This window comes from Xyrauchen texanus, chromosome 13 (assembly GCF_025860055.1).
Source record: "Xyrauchen texanus isolate HMW12.3.18 chromosome 13, RBS_HiC_50CHRs, whole genome shotgun sequence".
Lineage (NCBI taxonomy): Eukaryota > Metazoa > Chordata > Actinopteri > Cypriniformes > Catostomidae > Xyrauchen > Xyrauchen texanus.
Window position 1 is genome coordinate 40,638,223 of NC_068288.1, and position 23,151 is coordinate 40,661,373.

The 23,151-nt window shown below is 38.0% G+C and overlaps 1 protein-coding gene across 1 annotated transcript in view; it reads right to left on the reverse strand.

The window, feature by feature from the left end:
* Positions 1 to 418: 418 nt before the first annotated feature.
* Positions 419 to 23,151, reverse strand: part of LOC127654113 (tetraspanin-2-like) — a 24,138-nt gene continuing 1,405 nt past the window's right edge. Inside the window, exons 2-8 of the mRNA XM_052141112.1 lie at positions 19,163 to 19,265; positions 10,094 to 10,191; positions 7,958 to 8,032; positions 7,771 to 7,854; positions 7,610 to 7,672; positions 2,866 to 2,949; positions 419 to 2,413 (exon numbers count right to left, since the gene is read on the reverse strand). Of these exons, the coding sequence (XP_051997072.1) occupies positions 2,348 to 2,413; positions 2,866 to 2,949; positions 7,610 to 7,672; positions 7,771 to 7,854; positions 7,958 to 8,032; positions 10,094 to 10,191; positions 19,163 to 19,265 (573 nt within the window). The 3' untranslated portion in view covers positions 419 to 2,347. The remainder of the gene's footprint in view (positions 2,414 to 2,865; positions 2,950 to 7,609; positions 7,673 to 7,770; positions 7,855 to 7,957; positions 8,033 to 10,093; positions 10,192 to 19,162; positions 19,266 to 23,151) is intronic.

The following is a 23,151-nucleotide window of genomic DNA, read 5'->3' on the forward strand; positions in this document are numbered from 1 at the left end:
GCAGTTTTTAATCAAAATACCCCTCTTTAGGCAACATTAATGTAAACGCAGCTATTAATGAACAGATGGGATTAAAATTTGCGCTGTCTTGATGAGATATTAAAGCAAACACAGCCGTTAATGTATAAGCAGACGGGACAAATTCTTCCAAATGTTAGATCTGTGTGATGTCTAAATGCATAAAAGCTTCATGATGTCTGTTAGGCATTCTTACTGCATCAAATCAGTATTAATGTAGATCTAATATTCACACAGTAAGGAGTGTCAAATATTTAAGCAGTTTCATTTTTCATTAACCTTTTTTGTATTTTTATTATTTAATGTTTAATTGCTACTGTTGCTGAAAAACTTAAAGCATTGTGTACACTGTATTTACATGCTTGAAGCAATTTTTACAAGGGAAACACTGAAGGCCTCATTGTTTTAATTTAATGTTTATTTAAAAACAACTTTTGTAAAATAACAGTTTTATTGCATATTTGCTTACAAGTGCAATACCAAGTTAACACAGAACTGTTAATGAAGCTTTTTTTCTGCTTGTTTTGATTTTTTTACTTTGCATGTGAGAAACAGGTTAAACGTATTCGTTGCGCCCTCTTGTGGACTTGGAACATTTGAAATGTATATATTTGATTTATAACTTTATTGCATTTTTGCATAGGTTGAAGCAGAAAACATTTAGTCAGAATCTCTAGTAAATTACATGTTACTTTGTTTATGACCAGGTTTTGTAAATCACAGAAATAAGAATTTGTCTTCAGAATCATGAGAGAATCATAATCTTTATGCTAAGCAAAAAATCTTTATTATCAATTTATCCAGAATCGTGCAGCTCTAGTAGAAGGCTTACTTGAACATGCTACTTGGTAAGGATGGGTTTTTGTAATTGTACTTTAAAAACTTCAAATTCCTTTGACTCCACAGCTTTTAAATGAATTAGGTTTACACTAAAAGAAAACCATTAAGTGTTCTGTAGTTAAACAAGTGACACCTCACTTAGTCAACATGAAACCCATTTTGCTTCCATTCCAATACCAAACATAAAAATGCAAGAGCATTAATGTGATTTTATCCATCATAAATTGATTGGATTATTATTATTATTATTATAAGTTTTATTTCAACAATAACAGGCATTAAATTACCATGTTAGTAATTGGCTTGCTTACAGCAGCAGCCTAAAACAATTTTCAATTCAATGTCTGGTGACATCAACCTTAAATGAAAGTCTTTTCAGAGACCGAGCAAGTTATTACATTTTGGCAAAAGACTACGAAGACATTCGAAACATTTTTACAAAAAAAGATTTTGTTTTTTCTTTTGACTAATGTGGACTGATGCATAATGCGCAATATGGTTAAAAATGTGTATTAAAAAGTAAATGGGTTCTATTTGATTTCATGTTGACTCCAAGGGTGACATGTAGGGTTTAGTCAGAGGTTTTGGTTACACTTTAGTCAAAAATATTGAAATCTGAAATACTGAAATCCTGGTCAGTTTTCATCTGATGTTGAAAATGAGCAAACCAAAGCCTTCTGACAAACATTAATAACCAATGTGTCATGCAAAAAAGCATGAACATTTAATCAATATGACCCATGATCTAAAAACCTAGATTAGCTCAGAAAACCTGGTCTAATTCACATAAATAACATTAAAAGAAGTTGATCATTGAAAGGTATCAGAAAGCTTATTTACATCAGTAGATAACTGTCCTCTTCACTATGTCTTAACCTTAAAGGGATAGTTAGATGGAAAGTGATAGATCATTTACTCAGCCTCATGTTATTCCAAACCCTTTTGACTTTCTTTCGTGGAGCATGACAAGAGATAGGCAGAGTATTAAGCTCAGTCACCATTCACATTCATAGTCTGGAGAAAAACAAAAAGATGCAATGAAAGTGAATGGTGACTGAAGCTAGCCACATTTGTGTTCCACAGAGGTAAGAAAGTCATACGGGTTTGTACCAACATGAGAGTGAGTAAATGATGACAGGATGTTCTTTTTGGGTGAACTATTCCTTAAAGAGCTCCATACAAGAAGCGATCACAAGTTTTAAAGAAAAAAAAAAAAGGGATTTACACTGCCTGGAAGTTACCCCTTGTAATCATATTAAGGATTTAGTAATAAATAATTGAAGACATGTTAATGTAAAGGAGGTAATCTTCAAACAACACAGTGAAAATAAAACAAAAGAATCAGATACAGAATGCTGTTCACAAAATAGTATCCCAAGACCCACACAGCCTTCTCCCTTTACCCAACCCTGTATGTGATGGTCTGATGAGGTCAGAGAATGTGGGCTTTGAGACAGTCCAACTGGACAAGAAGGGAACCGTGAGGGACCTAAATAAGTTCTCTGCTGTTCCGAATGGCACAGCATAGGACCATGCTGAAGACCATGCCAATTATCTGTCAACACAAAAGTGAGGGAGAGCTTTACATATACAGTGACCTCAAAAAGTATGTGGACACTTTAGCCACAGGTAAACATGTATGAATGTCTTTATTACATATTGAAGTTTAAAACAAGTGGCATTTATTTAAAGGATAGCTCAAGCTAAATATTTCACAACAAGATGGTTGCTAGATGTTGATTTGATTTGTGAAACTTTGCTGGTTGTCAAACATTAGTGGAACATGTCCACAGTTCATGTCCTAAACTACACCTGTAGTTACTCTGCTAGGACACCTGTGTGAACTTGAGGGGAACCAATTTCACATAGACCAGCTGGTTAAAAGTAACTGCACAAATGGCTTAGAAAAGTGACATTAGTTCTGAGAAAATGTCTTTTTGGGGCCACCGAATAAAGACACAAAGCACAGCACAATAACTTTCGAAATATAACACAAGTGTGTCTTACCTTAATTCCTGCGATGCCAATGCCAACATATCCAATGATGAAGAGTTTTTCATTGAAGAAATCTTCTATAGCTTTCAAACAATCCTTGAGAATAAACAAAAAGAATAGTTCAGTGTGGCATCCACATATAGTGTGTTAAATGTAAAATAACAAGTATGGATATATTATATAATGTCCATTTTTAATTCAACTATATAAAAAAAACACTGAAAAATCACTGATATATGCACACCTTCGACTGCACGTCGTAAGACATGTTTATTGTAGTTATTATTGTTAATTCACTAATGTATTTATTGAATATAGTTGTCTTATATATCTCAGTTACTGCCATTTTATAAAAGCATTGCTTTGAATACTGCATAACAAGACCCCAAAACCATGGTAAAATCACTGTTCCAAACCTTTCTTCTGTGCAACCGAAATGGTGATGTTTGGCAGAAATTTAGCCTCAGTCACCATTCACTGAATTGAATGGTGACTGAGGCTAAATTTCTGTCAAACTTCTTTTGTGTTTACAGGTTTGAAACAACATAAGGGTGAGTAAAAGATGACAGAATTTTCATTTGAGGGTGACTATACCTTTAATTATTCCTTTCCTTCAGTGCATTAGGGAATGTACCTGTAATGTATACTTTAAAAAGTATATTCACAAGCTATAGCTCAAATGTTCTTGATCTAAAGTGGTGTGCCGATTACGATCAAATGATGGTATGAACTTGACAACTCAAGCTTGATGTGACATCATCTTTTGTTGCCAATCAATATGTCTGCACACCTGCTATAAATATAATACTGGCGCCTTTGTGCCCCACTGGGATTATCGGATCAAGTGACACATGGGACATCTTGCCACTGTCTGCTTCATTTCACTCCCTAAGCCCCTCTTACATTCTCTTCTCCACTGTTGTCTGTTCCCACCCTCCTCCACCTCTTCTTGTGCAGAGGAACAAGGCTGCTGCCTACGGGCCTGAGTTAGAATTACTCTGCATTTTAGAAAAATGTATCCTAGGAGGACTATTCATGGCAATGACTTATGTAGTTTAAGTGACACAATAAAATCCACAGTGAAAATGCTTCTATTTCACTCTTTTTATATAATTTAACACAATAGAAAACCATTACAAACTGTATTTAACATAATAATGTAAGTAAAATATAAATAATTAAAAAAAAGATTTTTGAACAATAACTACAAAAGAAAAGAAAAAAAAAGCTTTGAAACAGATTTTTGAAAGTTTTTTTCTTTTCATATATCTTGCATTTTTGAGTCAAGAATATCAGGAAGTTTTCTCCATTTGAGTTACTCCATATGACTTAAAATGTAAAAATATCATATACACACACACACACACACACATATATATATATATATAAATGCAGGCGCGCTAACACCACACTAGAATTTTCTTCCTTCAAGACAGCGATTCATCTCTCATCTAGAAGCCCTCTACTGCTACTACTGTCAGCTATAAAAGTCAGTGGGTGGGATCTTCACGGCATCGAGAAGAGACACTGTTCCCCTGCAGTGCTCTGGTGAACATCACTCCACATCATTTTTCTGAGGGACGATTCAGCCTCCCGTGCCCTCCCACTTGCCTCTTCTTTGATATCCCGAGGGATCACACAAGGAGGCATGGCGGGGCCACGAGTTTGAGCAGGATGAATTTGAGGTGGACCTCATGCCAGCACATGCTCCGAGTGCCCCTCAATCTCCATGCAAGCGTCTATGCCAATACATTACAGTATGTGCGTGACGAGCTTCAGCATTCCACAGGAGCGCACGACCTCATCTCGTTCTTCGGTTCTGACGCTGGGGATGATGACGATGTCATGTCATGTCTCTCGCTGCATCAGACGAGTGGCCAGTGGATGACGCTACTGCCCCTTCCTCCAGTGAGGAGCATGGATGCGCCACTCACAAGGTGATGCTTTGTGTCCTTTCAAGGGTGGTCGAAGAGCTCAGTATCGAATGGTCTCCTCCAGAGGAACCTACACCATTTTGCCATGATAAATGGTTCCTGCAGTCCAGACCGCGTCTCGTGGATCAGCCCCGTTCTTCCTTGAAGTTAATAATGAATTGTCAAAATCCTGGCATGCGCCCTATTCAGCAGCATCTGTCCAGCAAGTAGCAGGGCATGGAAATCACGTCCCATTCATCCTTCCAAGCCCTGTCGACTGACATCCACACTGGCTGGAAGAGCATACTCAGCAGCGGGTCAAGCTGGTTGAGCACTCCACACTTTGGTGGTGCTCCAGGTCTTTTAAACCAAGCACCTCAAGCAAATGGACGAGCAAAGCTACAATCCAGAGACATTCAAAGAGGTCCACAACATTACAGACTTAGCACTGTGTGCCATGAAATTCACCACACAGGCCATTGGCAATTCAATGGGCAACCTGGTAGTTCTGGATCGTCACATCTGGCTGACCCTCATGGAAATGCGTGACAAGGAAAAAGCTGCTCTGTTGGATGCTCCAGTGTCTCCAGCCAGACTCTTCGGCGGCTCTGTGGATATGTTTGCTGAGCGTTACATCGCGACTCAGCAACACTCACAGGCTATGAGACACTTTATGCCGAAATGCTGTTCTGTACAACAGCCTATTTGCTCCCGCTCTGTCTCGAGCCAGCGCCCAGCCAAAAGCCTCATGGCTGCCACCGAGTCACCGGTGAGGCCATGCAAGCCGTGGCCCAAATGGAAGCGCCCCCCCCCCCCATGCAGCAAAAGTGCTCCTGATGGTCACAGCCCTTTGAAGAGGAATGCAGAGCACGCTGTTCCCTCTAGGTCTGCTCGAAGAAGGCTCAATTGGAGACACACAACACTGTTCCCCATCTCCCCACTGTTGTTTGTCAGGAGAGGTATATTACTGTTCACAATACTGTTCAAAATGTTGTTAATGTCGTATAAGCGGAGACGCGTAGTATAAGGGCAGACGAAATCTTGCATGACGTACATCACGTCCGCCATTTTGTGCGCGTCACTCCTTTGTGCACGTCACACACACACCCCTTCCTCTCGTGTGTTATAGGCTTATTTTGGTTACCATATCTAATCACGTCACTTTTTAGCTTGTAATTGTAAGTCGGAAGTTTATTGACTGCATTGTATTGATTATTTAAGCAATATCACACAAGCAAGAGTGCAACAATTCATGTCTGGAGTTTGGCCCCAGTCTTTCAAAAGCCACTGTCAAACCCAGAAAAGGCTACGTGCTTTAGGTTCTAACCACACTCTTCAGAGCGCAGATGGTGCATCTCCAAGCCTTCTTCCCTCCTCCATTTAATTCGGATGAGGGACAATCCTTGCATTTGTTATGCCCTGTGCGGGCGCTATACACAGACGTTGAGTGCACCCGCCAGTTCAGACTGTCTGATCAGCTCTATGTGTGCTATGGAGGATGCACGAAAGGAATGTCCATCTCCAAGCAAAGACTTTCTCACTGGATTGTTGATGCGATTGCCCTGGCTAAGGAGTTGCAGGGTAAGATTTGCCCAATTGGTGTAAAAGCACACTCAACTAGAGGCATGGCCTCCTCATGGACATGGACAATAATATGTCTTTACGAGACATTTGTTTTGCAGAAGGATGGTCTTCTCAAAACACATTTGCAAGGTTTTACAACCTAGATGTAACGTCTCTCTCTCTCTTCACAAGTCCTTTCTGTTTAGAGCACTTGATATTTCGTTTGCTAAACATATACTTATGCCCCTCCCCTTAAACACTGGCTCCCCATCATTTTACACAACAACGCCTGCATTCAGGTTGTTGTAATTTACCGTAAAGTCACAAACATTTTCATTATAAATAAACTCCCATCCTGACTGGTTTCGTGAAGAGATTCATTAATATTATATGACTATAGTTCATATTGACATTCTGAGTGCTCCCCTCCTGGCCCAATATGAGGGTCACTCACTTGCATCATACTCATGTCGGTCACTGTCCAGTAGGACTGCAGCATCATGTTTCCTCTCTGGAAGGCTATGTTGTGTCGTGTGGCTTGATGGGATTCTGTACCCATATATGTACTGAGTCATAAGGCAACGCCTTGTTTACGTATATAACATCGGTTCCCTGAGATGAAGGGAATGAGACATTGCGAACGCTGGCCACACTACAAGACTCAAGAGTTCCTTTGAGATGCGAGCAATATGCTCCTTGTCCCTCAGTCAGAAAATTCTGAGGAATGGTGTTCGCGTGCCTGCTTTTATAGCAGACAGCTTCACGCCTAAAAGGGCAGGACTCAAACACCATAGCCAACATTAGATTATTGCCATTATTGTAGAGAGGTTTCAACTAGGTCGAGTGGAAGGACACTGACCATATGCGTTAGCATGCAATGTCTTGTTCCATTTGTCTCAGGGAACCAAGGTTACGTACGTAACCGAGACGTTTTACTGTCTCCGTACAGTTACACCACATGACATTTTTACTTTAAGCCCCAAGAAAATATCAAAATTACTTTGAACTCAGTAATTGAAAACATGTTCATTGTAAAAGAGATGTATTCAATCAATTGTATTGTGTCAATTGCATTTTAAATGTATTTTGAATAATTTAATATACCTTGACAAACAAATGAGCATCACATCATTGAAATTGTAATGAAAATATTAGTATTAATAATAAAAAGTGCAAAATACAAGCTTTTTCACTAGCAGATTTGTGTACCCCACTGCATGTGACAGATCAAGTTGAAATCATTATGCAGACACAAATAATAAATACTTGCATTTTATTACCTTGTAAGAATGGCTCTCAGTGCACAAAAACGAGCGAGAGGACTCAGTCCCACAACAATCAAGCTGCAAAATGAAAAGAACAGAATATGGCATGAAGACACTTCCACAATGGCCTAGACAATTTACAGCCAGTGTGTTTGTACAATGAATTATTGACTTACCACATTGTGATACATGGAGGTAACAGCAGTAGCATTCTCATTTTCCATTACAAACTCATAATAGTTTTGGACATCTTTAATGATCTAGAAAAAAAACATGTAAGGGCATCCACCATATCATGTCTTTTGGTGTCAGTTACATTAATAATTATGCTTCCTAAAATGATTAATACAGTGAGTGAGATACCTTATCTTTGTTCAGAAAGCCAAAGACTCCAGCAGCAACCTCTGCGCCAAATATCACCAGAAGACAAGCGAAGAACTAAACAATACAGAAGAGACTTCACTTTATGTGTCCAATATTTTTCTTTAAGGCAATTCATCAGTGTCAGGAAATTGGGTTACTATTAAATGTTATTACTAACACAAATCCAATTATTGTGCAATTGTAAAAAGTCTTCATGTAACTCTTCAAGCTTAATGTCATTTTTATTTAACTGCAATGGTCCAAATTATTTGACTAACACTATTCATTTTATTACATTATTAGACAAAATGTCAAACTAAGTGGCACCTGCAAACAAATGATGATCACAATTAATGTAACTAAACATTCTGAGCCATTTTGTCAAATTTGTATTTACATTTTGAACAGTATATGCATAGCTTAATATTGTATTTTCTTTTCCTGCTTTGCTTGAAAAGTGTGATTTTGGCTTGAGTCTTTGATATCTAGTGCAATGACATTCATACATTTGAAATTTTAGTGGGCTGCTATATTTTTGAATAATGTGGTATTTTAAACCAATCACATTATTTAGTGTCCGTGGCATTTGCAGGGTTTCCCGCAGCACTTTGAAACTAAGGCGGCCGCCTAAGCAACACACGCCTGCCGCCTTAACTACGTCGTCAAAAAAATATATATGAGCGATATTCGCCGTGTTACTGTGTCCTGTTTTCTCCCTTTCCATCTTTAAATATGTGATAAGCCTTCGTGTTCGCTTCAGTCTTGTTATCAGCGTGTTCTTCCGGAGCGGCGCCGAGCGTGTGTGTGTGTGTGTGTTCATCTGAGCCTCATTGGTCTGTCACTGCTCGTCAATGTCAGAATATTTGAGATGACCAATCAAATCAAAGTAGGCGGGCTTTATGTTCACAGCTCGAATTTTAGCAGAGCGACTCGACAGTAAAGGAGCGAATCGACGCGCTTCAGTTTACGGTCGGTCAAGTGCGAGATAAGATGTAAGTTGCTAAACTAAACATTTGCTATTTGACAGTTTTTTTTTAGGTCATAAATGTTAAACGAATCACAAAAATAATCAGGCAAATTAATAAACTTTTGTCTATTTTCGCCATTTTTAACTGAAAATAGACCACTATGTGACGTGACTGATGTAATGTAGCCTAATAATTAATTTACTGTCATTGTGAGGGGACAAGACACATTAACCAGGGTACCCGCAGGATCTTAAAAGCATTGAAAAATAATCTCAAATTAAGGCCTTAAAAGCCTTGGATTTGTTATACAAAGTCTTGGATTTCGTTACAAAGGTATTATATATTTTTTGCCTTTACTAGGATTAAGTTCATACCATAACAAAATTAACTGTTACTAATGCAGGCTAATTAAAAATTCATGCAACGTTGAGTGCATCCCGCACTCCATGTCATAGCAGAAAGCGCGAAAGCGTGCGCACCGTTACTATGGTTACTAGGCAAGTGAATTGCAGAACAAGATAGTAGCCAAGCGTAGTTTGTCGTCTGAAGTGGGAACGTTTCAGTTTAATGCCAGAATTCAATAATTTAAACCCCAAATCAGAGCTTTTCTGTTAAAAGAACATGTTTTCTACCCGGTCTTTTCAATAGTATCTGGCAATCATGCGCGCGCGCTCTCTAACGCAAGAAGCGCGGATGATCTGAAAACACAGACGAGCTGGAGTTCAGCAATCTTCATTTGAGATTGTCAACTTAAATTGAAGTGTCATTCAGTCGGCCTGTGTTCTGTCACGAGCCGCTTGCGCTGTTTGTGCGAACAAAATGCAGGCTGATATCCCAGCGGTGTTTTTAATGTTGATGCAATGTTTCCCGACTATCCACACGATTTCAAATGTGACATTCATTTTATACAACAGTTAAAAAACAAAACAAAAGGGTAACATTAAGTGATTTACTACATTTAAAACAGTATAGTCAGGCTTATTGCTCAATTTTGCAATGAAATCTGTGGCTTTAATTTGTGTAATCTTAATTTGTGTCAGGAGTTATGCAATTCCAAATACCCCCCACCCACCACCTTACCTAACCCATTTTCTGCGGGAAACCCTGATTTGTGAAACAGTGTTTGGTTATGCAATAATTTGTTTACTGTTAGATAGATCTTACCCACCAATCCCAGAAGACACTGTGACTCCCTCACTGCCCCGAAACAGCCGAAGAACCCCACCAACATCATGATACCTCCAGCTCCAATCAATATGTACACAGCTGTCAGGAAATCAGAGTATATACAATGTTTAGCCTTATCCAGTATTTAAATTCCAAATCAAAGTTCTAAGTTTAACTTGCAGTTCCCTAAATAACCAGATGAGGGCAGAATATGAACATTCTCACAGGAACAGGCAATTCATACTCCACCACCAACTCTGGCAGAGTACTCATTTAAGAGTGCATATTAGGATCAGACATGAGATAACCAATGGCGTTTGGTGTCATTAATGTCAAATCTGAGTCGATGCATTTTCATGCGTCAAGTTTTAATCTGCACAAGTGTGAATGAGATTTGAAGTGAAATGGGAAGATTTTTCAGCAAGTAAAGATTTGAATTTTGTTCTGTTTCTCCACAATTATGGTGCTCATGCTGCTTTCGAAATGTTAATGTACCCTGAAATTGACCCCATTCTTCTGAATTTCTGTCAAGCGGAATCTGTCATCTAAACTACATTTATGATACTTTTATGGTAATTTTTTGGACTTCGTGAGCAGCTCAGACATTATATAAATTATAGAAAATGATATGAATTGTTCCATGGAGGAAAGAAAATCATACGGGTTTGAAACAACATTATGGTGTGTAAATGATGACAGAATAAGATTTTTGGGTGAACTATTCCTTAAGATCATTGATTCAAAATCAGTTCTTGTTTACATCAGTATTCTCACTTCATGGCGGATTATGAATGTAAAAAAAACAATTGTGTACCTTTTAAGATGACTGAGAATGAAAGCAGCTGATTCTGACATCCTGACAGATGGTGAAAATCAAAATAACCCTGACATGTTAGGTACTTTTCCACAATGAATACTACATTCCCACACAAAAATGCAGAAGAACTAAATGTTTGTTCCAATTCTAGTGTTTAACGTCATACAACCAGGGAAGGGATGAATGAAGTCAAATGAAGTTCAAAACTGTATGATATGTGCAACCTCATGCAACACCAACAACCAGAGTGTCAAAGGCCACGGCTCAGCAGAAACAATTAGTCTTCCTGTATACACCACATTCGGCCACCAAAAGCTTAACCTGCAGTGCCCTGAGACCCTAATTGTATTCATCATTAACATCCACTTGATGCTCTCAAAAAAAAAGTCCAAATAGATTACATGCAATAGACTACACAATCTAGGGCCTGGAAAACAAAGAGAAAATAACTTTTTTTGAAACACTACTTGGGTGACTCTCATGAAAACTTGTCACATTTCACCCCAAAATCAAAAGAAAAAGGACTTATATATTGCATAAAGATAATGAAGAATGTATTTAGGACATTAACAGGGTTTCTACCTTTTTTTACCAATGAATTCCCATTTTTATCATAAAAATGTAGACAAATTTGTGAACCTTTTTGACTAATTCACAAAATAATAACTCAATGACTGATTCACCCAAAAACTACAAACAATACCCCATAATGATAATGTGAAAGATGTTTGTTTAAAATCTTTGCAAATGTATTAAAAATAAAAAGCAAAATAAATCACATGTACATAAGTATTCACAGGCTTTGCCATGACACTCAAAATTGAGCTCAGGTGGATCCAGATTCCACTGATCATCCTTGAGATGTTTCTACAACTTGATTGGAGTCCACCTGTAGTAAATTCAGTTGATTGGACATGATTTGGAAAGGCACACACCTGTCTGTATAAGGTCCCACAGTTAACAGTGCATGTAAGAGCACAAACCAAGCTGAAGTCCAAGGAATTGTCTGTAGACCTCTGAGACAGGATTGTATCGAGGCACAGATCTGGGGAAGGGTACAGAAAAATGTCTGCAGTAGTGAAGGTCCAAATGAGCACAGTGGCCTCCATCCGTAAAAGGAAGAAGTTTGAAACCACCAGGACCCTTCCTAGAGCTGGCCGCCCGGCCAAACTGAGCGATCGGGGGAGAAAGGCCTTAGTCAGGGAGGTGACCAAGAACCCGATGTTCACTCTGACAGAGCTCCAGCGTTTCTCTGTGGAGAGAGGAGAACCTTCCAGAAGAACAACCATCTCTGCAGCACTCTGCAACACAACAATTAGGCCTGTATGGTAGAGTGGCCAGATGGGAGCCACTCCTACGTAAAAGGCACCTGACCGCCCACCTGGAGTTTGCCAAAATGCACCTGAAGGACAAACAAAATTCTCTGGTCTGATGAAACACATTTTGAACTCTTTGGCCTGAATGGCAAGCGTCATGTCTGGAGGAAACCAGGCACACCGCTCATCACCTGGTCAATATCATCCCTACAGTGAAGCATGGTGGTGGCAGCATCATGCTGTGGGGATGTTTTTCATTGGCAGGAACTGGGAGACTAGACTGGATAGAGGGAAAGATGAGTTGGAGGCTGTAATTGGTGCCAATGGTGCTTCAACAAAGTATTGAGCAAAGGCTGAGAATACTTATGTACATGTATGGTTTTTTTTTTTTATATATATATATAATATATATATAATTTGCAAAGATTTAAAAAAAAAAAAAACTGCTTTCATGTTGTCATTATGGGTTATTGTTTGTAGAATTGATTAAAATAATGAATTTAATCTTAGGCTATAACATAACAAAATGTGGAGAAAGTGAAGCACTGTGAATAATTTCCGGTTACACTTTATTCACTATAGAAAGTTCCATGAATTTTCTAAGACATTTAAGATTGCATTTATCTCCATGGATTTTCCAGATCTGCAAAACACAATTTTTAAATTTCCAGATACTTAGTTTTAGTTATAACCCTGCATTGAAAACCCCATGAAATCAAAATTGGAGTATTGTGGTTTTTAGTTTTAGGATTTGTTTTATCTTTGTGGCCATCTATATGCAGTGTCCTCCTAAATGTTGATCAAATAAACTTTTAGCAGATTTACGCATTTACGGTTAACAGTCTTTCTCTTCTGGGAAAATGTACCATAAATTCTCAACTTGCACTCAAGGGTGTATCCAAGATATTATCCAATCAAACGCTCTCGTATTAGAATGTCCCTCTTCCTAATACCACATGCTTTGACTAGCAATGGAATGTAGCAAATGATAGGTCATGACTGTGATAACTAAAAGCTATTGATTTTTTTTTTTTTTGCATTGTTACATTATTTTATTGACTATTAAGCACACTTCCCCCAAATTCAATGTGTCCATTTTTCTGTTGAGTTTGTTTGTAATTCTCATTATTCCAACCTAGTCTTATAGAATGATCTAGTGTTGTCAAAAATACCAATACTTCAGTACCAAGCCTATACTAAAAAAAGATGCAACGATACCATTGTTTCTGCACTACCGGTAGTACTGAGCACCGACTCAATCCGGTACCAGCGCACAGTATGACTGACACATAACTGCTTTAAATTCTCACAGGATTATTGTTTTACATTGAAATTGATCAAGTTAAAATCGAGACATGTCCTACTGTTATTTATTAAACTGCTATCAGCTGCAATCTTAACGCAATCTTATTTATGCTTTGATATCGAGAACCGTGAAATTTCACCGGTATCGGTACTGAAAGTTCTGTGCTGACCACTAGAATGAACTTTATTTTCACTACAACACAACATAGCATAATTTGAAAAATTATACATTTTAACTCTTGTATTACAGACCCATCTACATTTACATACTTATTCTAACATGATTAGCTTGGACTCGGAAGACTGAGGCTAAAGCCCACCAAGCACGCAAGCTGACACGTGAGACGAAACTGTCATAAAAGCTACATGAAATGACGTGGTTTCTTCAGAAAATGTGCTTTTCAGTAGTTCGTATGTTAATGTAATCTTGTATTGAAGCAGTAAACATATTTGGCTTGCTGTCCATATACTTGAGACCTGACTCAAGTCCTGATTACCCCTCTAGACTTATTTAGATAATGAATCTAGAGAATAGGTGGAAATGGGGTGGAGGTGGGATGTCAGGAGAGCTGTCACAGGAAGCATGTAAGCAATGGCTTATATACTCCAGTAAACATATTTAGCTTGCTGTTCGTATACTGGAGTGCTCGGAGCTCAAGACTCCACTCGAGTCCAGATTACCCCCAAAAAGGTGTTAAGATGAAAGATCAGTACCATGACTATGGCAGGAAGTATTTAGGATAGCAAGCCAGCAACAATTATATTTGGTAAATTGGCTTGGCGGATGCTTCTGAATTATTCTTCCCCCTAAAATCTGTATAAAGGGAGCACATTAAGTGTTTATTTGAAGGTGTGTTCTTGTACGATGGCTGGCCGAGAGGGCTACCCTGCGATTCGAACGAGAGATAGCAAGACCACTACTCATTGCAGAAGTGGATGGGCTCACAGCATGCGAACAGGGAATGAGAAAACCAGAGTTCGATCGTGCTGTGCTCGAAAGGGAGGGCTCACACTGCTATTCAAAGGAGAGACTGTTCTGAAGAGAGAGAGGTTTAGCTCACAACGTTTGAATGGGTAACTCCAGCATGCATTTGAACAGGGAAGTTGAGAATGAGAGTTGGCTCATGCTGCGTTCGAAAGGGAGGGCTCACACTGCGATTTGAATGGGAGACTGCTCTATGGAAAGAGAGTGCTCATGCCATTCGAACGGGTAAGCCCAGCAAGCAATCGAACGGGGAAAATGAGAACAAGAGATGGTTCACTCTGCATTTGAACAGGGAATTTGAGAACGAGAGTTGGCTCGCGCTGCGTTCAAAAGGGTTAGGCACACCCCACTGGACATTTCACATAGGAACTGCAGCGAAACGTGTAGGGAAGCGCATAATTTTGTTTGGCAAAAATGTTGCCACCGTCATATAATTTTCATGAGATCAAGCTGCATTATTCTCAAATCAAATGTAATGATTATTCTCATGATTCTGTTTACTGTATTACATAGAAAAAAAAATACTATGATTTACAATTATATTTTACATTTAAATCTATATCATTTGAAAAAATAGCATTCAATAACATATTTTAGACATTCATGTTAAGCAAATCTTCCTGGTATTGATGTCATTTACCTCTTCTGGCCAATTAACTCACCATAGCAACAACACAGCCACCCCAGACTCAGGGCACTAACACGTCTGCTTTGCCAGAATCACTTGAGGCTGTTGTTGCTAGGATGGAGCAATCTCCCTTGCGGCCAAATATTTTCCCTTGCCACCATCTCTGTGGCACTTTAGACAAACTAGTGCATGCTAATTAATGAAAAAGATAAATTACAATGTAACTAAATATGTTATCTGTTCCTTCTACCTCTCAACTGGGCCTAACAAATAAAGATTTGAGGGGAAAATTCCATCCAATTCCAAAAATTCCATGTTCCATCCAATGTTTTATTTTACATTTAAAGTATGGCTCTGTTGACATTCCATTCTCAACTGCATCAAAAAAGCCACAATGCTTTGGTAGCAGCCAAATAGCACAGGGCTGAAGCTTTTCCATTAGAGTCACAATATACCATAATTAATACCCAAGGGAGAAAATAAGATGTTGTTTTCCAGGACAAAGGAGATTTGGCATGAGTCCTCTGAGAGTTCAACATGCTGAAAACATGAAACCCCTCCACCACCACTCCTCCTAAATTCCTAATTGCCAAATGGATGGAAAACATGCTTGTGAAGCAGTCACTGTCTTATATAAACAGCCCTTCTGCTCTTCTTATACAATAAGCACTCAACATCTCTAAATGGATCGAAAGCTCTCTATTAAAGCCAGGCCTTGTAATAGCCAATTCAGCTGAACAATACCCGAGAGTACGCAAAATAGTGATACATTTAAAATAAATAGTACCGTAATTACCAATGACGTAAATGAGAATCTAAAAAGCAATGACATGAGCAATAGAAAACCGTGGCATGTCTTCAACTATCTCAATGTTTACTGAAAAATCACCCTGTTGCCATTCCTTCAACTGTTATTATTATTAAGATTTGCCCTGGATGCTGATTGATCCAACATGATCAACTGGGAAATCGACATGTTGCTACCAAAATTCATGTACCCTGAAATCAACCCCATACTGTCGATTTACAGACAAATGCTATACCCCATCAGAAATGATTTAATCGATTTCAAGAGTGAACACGTTTCCCTCTAGCCAAGTGCTAATGTTAGCGTGTTGCGCGAGAAGCCTCAGAGACACTAATTCTGGTCTTGTGGAAAGCAGGAAGTAATCGCATTCCCATAAACAATGGTGATCGTGGATCTCAGGTTGTATCTTCTCTCTAAAATTACATATTTACCCCACTGACAGTTAGGTTTAGGATTAAAGAGTAGAGTTAATAAATTATGCATTCCTCTTCACTGTATTGCAGCATTTACAAGTAAAATTACAGCTTGCTTTTGGCGCCACTCTGTGGACATTTCACCCAGAAACTGGAGCTGATGTGCGCCCACACGTTTAACAACACTTCCAGTGTAATCAGTACAACATCCACATATGCTAACATACACAATATAAAGTCTGAAATTATGTTTTACAGTGTTCACTAGTGTATGGGATACTTGAATGTCAATCTGATGTTTTTCCTTTTATGATTTTATTAAAAAAAGATTCTGGTCTTTTTTTTAATAGTTTTCGAATTTACAACAGTGTGTTAATAAAAGCTCCTAGAGGGTACAAATTTGTATTTAATTAAATGTATTTATTTTTTTTTGCTTAACTCTCTATATTGTTTCCTGTTTTTGTTTCTATGCACCTGTCACTGCTAAAACGTGTTTTGGCACATAGCTGTTTGCCAACTGATATTCTGCTGTTTCTGGGAACAGAAATTGTTTGTTCCATACACAAGCATTTTACCAGAAAATGCTTGTTATTTTATAGTGTCTCAGTTATTGCTCCACACTGCAGGGGTTCTCTCACTTCTGCTTTCTGTTATGCTGATGAGACTTTAAACTTTTATTAATAGAGTCACTATTAATTTTGTTTTATCATGTTATCAATGACTTTGATGCTTCAATACATTTAATACAATTCAAACTAACTAAACATTAGCAGGAAAAAGCAGAGTTAGCAGGCAAACTAGTGGCTTGTAAACGGTGAGTTTATGATAAAGCCTCAAACTATTAAAATTGTGCTATTAAATTGTTCATATTTCCTGTTATTGTTCAAAGTGACATGTTTATTTTTCCAATAATCTCAGTTTATTGTGTGGGGGCAACTATAAGTAAGCCATTCGTTGGTTGACTTATCCTATATTAAATACCAGAAACCAGCATTGCAAACGACCAATGAGGTGTGCAGAGACAATAACTTTCCATCCTACAGCAGCGCAACAAGGGGCTTCTCTGGGGACTAAACCAAGGCTGAAGGGGAAATAACTTTTCTTTCACTGACACCAGTTCAATTCACTGACACAAGTTCCATGTCCTCTCCTGTGAGAAATCAGCTTTAGCCATTAGTAGGCACTATCAGTGTCTCTGCTCATACATCATGGCTAAAACCAATATCAGATACACCATTACTGAGGACATTAGGGTCCCATGATGCAGATGGGGAAATTTCAGCCTGAAATTGCTTTTGGAGCACAGTGCACTTTTAATTTTGGTGTTGATGTTGCATCTATGTCTAAAACTGCAAAGTATGAGTTTCAATGGTTGTAATTGAAAATGTAGAACTATGCGGCCTGATCTCATGGAAATGACATGACTGTGGCACTATTTTTACAAAACAAAATGATGTGCTTCATTACACTTTTAGCTTCAGTTTCACAGTGAAATTTCCAGCGGGGGACACCAAAAAAACTTAAAAGCAAATGAGAGGTAAACAAAACAGACATCCTTACCCTAAACCAACACCTAAACCTAACCGATAATGTCCTAAAAGCAATGTTCTGAAGAAACTACATCATTTTGTCTCACCTCTATGCCACTTTCTTCTCAAAAGTCAGCTTGTGTGCTTGGTTTGGCTCAAACCTTGGTCTTCCCAAGTACAAAGTCAAACACTTTGGAATAAGTATTTAAATGTAGGTGGGTCTGTAATACAAGCATTAAAATGTATAATTCTTCAAATGATAAGTTAGAGTAAAAGTGATTCGATATCATAACATAGCAGTGTGTGAGTAATAGAGCAAAAGGTAAGAGATTATATAGTCACAATCAGCCGTTGTACTCGTGATTTGTGTGAAAGTACAAACCGTTTTTGTAGCGCTTCTAGTGTTAATTTCACCAGGACGCTAAACGTAACTCAGTTCGCAAAAATGCAGTTATATTAATGTTCATTCTATGAGACTAGGTTGGAAGAAATGATGGTATCAACTATTGCAGATAAACCTAACACGGACAGTTATTCCATCAATGTGTGCTATCCTGGCGGCTTTTGCTGTTGCACACTGGCTCCATGTTTATATCCACGTCTCCCACTGAACACATTTAGATGCACTCTACAATATGGAACAGCCTTTCTGTGCACAGAGCCATCATGTTATAATCTAGCTGCAGCAAGCGTGCACGTTCAAGGGATGAGCGTCCCTGCGCTAGAGTGTGCCTCGGCCGGGTGCAAATTCAATCTCTCCCCCTCAGATCGGGACATTAAAGCAACTCATTGAAGAGGCGCTGACCGCACAGAGAAATGGCAGTTTCAGAGTTATTTACATGATCTGCTTCCATATTATTTGAACTTTAATAAAGCTATAACGCATTAAATATAACTTCATTTAAGATGTAATATCGGGTGTTCCTTTTAAAGACGCTAAAGACGCAATCCAGCTCCACTTATTCCACAACGAGAGTGCTTCTGTATTTACTTTGTATTTTTGCATTATAATTCCCTTGTACTTGTACTTGGCGATCTACATAAGTTGAAGCTGTTTGGAAAGTTTAGAGCGCATCTGGACTGTGAGCTGTGTAATAATTCCTCACCTTAGTTGGATGCGAGCTGCAGTGCTGTTCTCGTGAGTCATCATTAAAGTTTAATGTGATCTCGTGTTACGTTAAATAAGATCAAACGACTATTCGACAGCGAAATGTTTTGTCAACAATTTTTTAGTCGATACCGTTGACTAACCGTTTCAGCCCTACTTACCAATGAATAAGTTTTCAGGGGCACCATTTTCGCCTAGGAGGGAGGTCGTGTCTGGATCAAACCTCAGCCATAATCCCACCGCCAATACCAGTGAGCCTGACAACTGGAAACAAGAGTAATATAAATAATACAATCTTTTTATTTAAAAAAAAAAAAAACATACCATGAAAATGAATGGTGACTGTGGCTGTCATTCTGCCTAACATCTCACTCTGTGATCTACAGAAGAAAGAAAGTCATACGATGGTCATGCGAGCAATTGATGACAGAATTTTAATTTTTTTTGGTGAACTATCCCTTTAACAAGAAGAGAATGCTCTTTCTGTGACTTTCGCTGCTTTACTCTGTAACTTGTCATTGATTTAACATTCTAGAACAGATCTATTTAAGTAAAAACACATGAGTGTTGAGTTTGAGAACAGGATACTTTCTAATTTTCCCATCACCGTAACTCGAGGGATAACCTTGACGAATATAGTCCATTGATTGAAATTCTATAAGATATAAAAGCTGTTGTGATGTCTACAAACAACCTTTTTGTCCATTTGTAAGGACACCAGTGATGGTAAGGACACCAGTGGTGAAGTCTATCTGTCTTTTTGTTGTCTTTCTTTCTTCAGTGGAACACAAAAGGAGATTAAGTTAAAGTAATGTTAGGGACGGACAGCCTCAGTCACCATTTACTTGCCATACAGTAAAAGGGAATTGAAAGTGATTCTGCCTGTGTAGTTTTGTGTTCTATGGATCATAATTAACAAATCCAGCTGAAAATGTTGTGTCTACATTTTGATTTACCCTTTGAAATTCTCAGTGAAGAACATAAATTAAAAGGAAAGTTCATAATTCCATAGTACACTGTAAAACAAAAACCATAAAATTCTCAAAGACATCTTCTTGTCTTCCGAGAACTACTTACTGACATACATTTATAGTATTGCAGATGAGCAAACAACATAAAAAACATGTCTTCCAGATGTTTGGGTGATGTACGTGTGCTATCAGGGATACATCTCCAAGATGTCTGTTAAAGATCGTTTCATCTGAAAAACATCTGCTAAACATCTTAAAAAGATCAGATTTACAATCACTCTGAATCATAAACATCTCAAAAACATCTGCTGAATGTCTTATTGATATCTGAGAGGATTCTTATTATTAAACAACCTATAAAATAGGTCCTCCAGATGTAAACACACGTCACATGTGTCTGGGTATTATACATTTGCTTCCAAGGAGAGGAACCAAGGGTTGATAGATCTACAAAACCCTACAGCACCCATCTCTCTTAAACTAGCCATGTCTGTGATCATCAGGCTGTGCCAGTCTAACTAGCTTGCCCCCTCTGTCCCCATATACCCTATGCCAGAATACCACTCCTCACCATGTAACACCAGGACATACAACTGCACAGGACAATGACCCACTTCTTTTTTTTTGCCTGCCACTTGCAAAGACAAAGGCCTTGCTGTCCAGTGGAGTGAGACCATTCTACAGATAACCAATGACTGAATACACTGTGCCCTAGATTACATTGGCCTAAATGGTTATTGTAAGAACAATCTTATGTGACCATTAAAACGATAACAAAATCACTGTTTAAAGATGATTGGGAGGAGCTGGATGTGGTCTTTGAGTGGTTCCTATGACTTTTGTGTTGTTTTAAGCACCATTATTTGGAGCAAACAAGACGTGTTATCGAAGAATTGCTTTAAAACAACTGCGGTACTTTCACTTTAGCTTCATGACTCTTTTGATAGGATTAATTAAATGCAGGCAATTCGTTTATTAGTGGTGCTTGCCAAGACAATCGGCCTTACTAATTTCACCAGGCAATTAACCAGTACGTTTTACTAGTAAGTTACCACCAAGCACACACTAGCAACCACATTAACATCCTAGCAACCACTAAAAAGGCCTTAGAAACTACATAGCAACACCATGGAAATCCCCCACAACAACCTAGCATCATGCTGGCTAGTTTTGCACGGCAAACAGCCCAAAAAGAAGTAGAAACATCTATTCCCTGAGAGTAAATGTACATCAAACAGACCTACTTGATGTGTTTGTTTACATCTGAAAGATGTATTTTTTAAATTGTGTGCTTGTCTGCAATATTTTACAAGACGTTTCAACACGGATGTCAATAAGGCATTCAGCAGATGTCTTTGAGATGTTTATAATTTAGAATGTTTGTAAATGTTTGTGATCTTTTTAAGATGTTTAACAGATGTTAATTAGAATGCAATGCTTTCCAGATTAAATGCTCTTAAACAGACATCTCAGAGATGTATGTGTGCTATAACAGTCTGGTGACTATAAGATTAAGATTCAACTTTATTGTCATTGTGCAGAGTACAGATACAGAGCCAATGAAATGCAGTTGTTTTTGCATATCCAACTAAGCTGGGGGGGGGGGGGGGGACACACAGGGTCAGCCATGAAACAGCACCCCTGGAGCAGATAGGGTCAAGGGCCTTGCTCAAGGGCCCAACAGTGGTATCTTGGCGGTGCTGGGGCTTGAACCCCCGACCTTTCGGTCAGTAACCCAGAGCCTTACCTGCTGAGCCACCACTGGCCCCCTGTTGGAAAATAAATGCTTATTTCAGAGGTCCACAAACAAAGACAACAAATATTTTAAGGAAAATGCAATGTCAAACAGATATTTTATCATTTAGACAGTGATTCGTTGCAGTTTGTTTTATAAAAGAAAAAAATTCTAAAGAAAGAGAGATCATAAAATGATGATAAAACATTAACCTTACTTCCAAATCGAAGCCCGTGCTGTATTATTATCAAAGGTAGACTTTGAAATAACTTTTTACAACCTCTCTGCGTTTGCATGTGACAAAAACCTGATTGTCCGTTGGGAATGTGTTCTTGTTTTTAAAGAAATGACAACCTTATCATTTAGAAAGTGTCAGCCTTCTGAGTTTAATGCAACCTAGTGGACAGAGGAGTGTTGAATACAGCACAGTGGGCTAGCTTTGAAGGTTTACCCATTCAGTGTATCCAATTGAATCTTGAAAATAAAGGGTTGAACTCAAGGGTTTCCACAAATGAACTCCACAGAGGAATTTCAAAGCTAGTTATGATGGATTATGTATGATGTTTACTTCTTACATAAATAAGCAGGTCAGAATCCCACAGGTATTATACATTTAAAAGCTTTCATTAAAAGATAAATATATGTAATCATCAACTTTAAATGTAGGTTTTCCACTCTGAAAAAATAAATGGAACAGCACAGACTTCACCAAAGACAGACACATAATGTCAAATGATTCTAGAATAAACAAGTGTGATTCTAACTGGTTATTTCTGAGCTATGTTGAAAATATCACAACAAACTAATTGTTATAGAGGCAGCTAACCCAAAGCACTGAACAAGCATTTGTGCTTGTGTTAAATTCAAGCGATTGGTCATGAGACATGAGAACCAATGATGTTTAACATCAATGATGTCTAACCTGGCACAAGTGTGGATAAAATTTGAGAGCTTTGGCGAAGTGAAAGATTTTTAGCAAATATATAATTGACAAATAAGGTTGTCTGAAGTGATAAAAATGAGAAATATTTTAAAATAAACTTTAAAAAAAAAAAAACACACGTCATCTTTGTGTCCATGTTGGTTTCACAATTTTTAAAAACCGTTTATATAATTTTCTACAAAGAAAATTAATTAATTACTTAAAAAATGTAATGTGGTGTAACCATCAAGTAAAAGGTATTAAAATACTTTCCTTGCACATTGAACACATGTGAGTGAACACAACTTCATTAATTTTTTATAAATTGTTTTTGAACATATTTTTCAAAGTAAAACAAATTTTTACAAACATTATTAATTTTAAGTCAAGAACATCAATACGTTTTTTCATGGTTAAACTCCATATGACCTGAATAAAATGTGCTTTTTCATAAAAACGTCAAAATATTTTTCAAAACCTCTCAGTCTTAAGGGTCTATAGGTACATTTACATTTATGCATT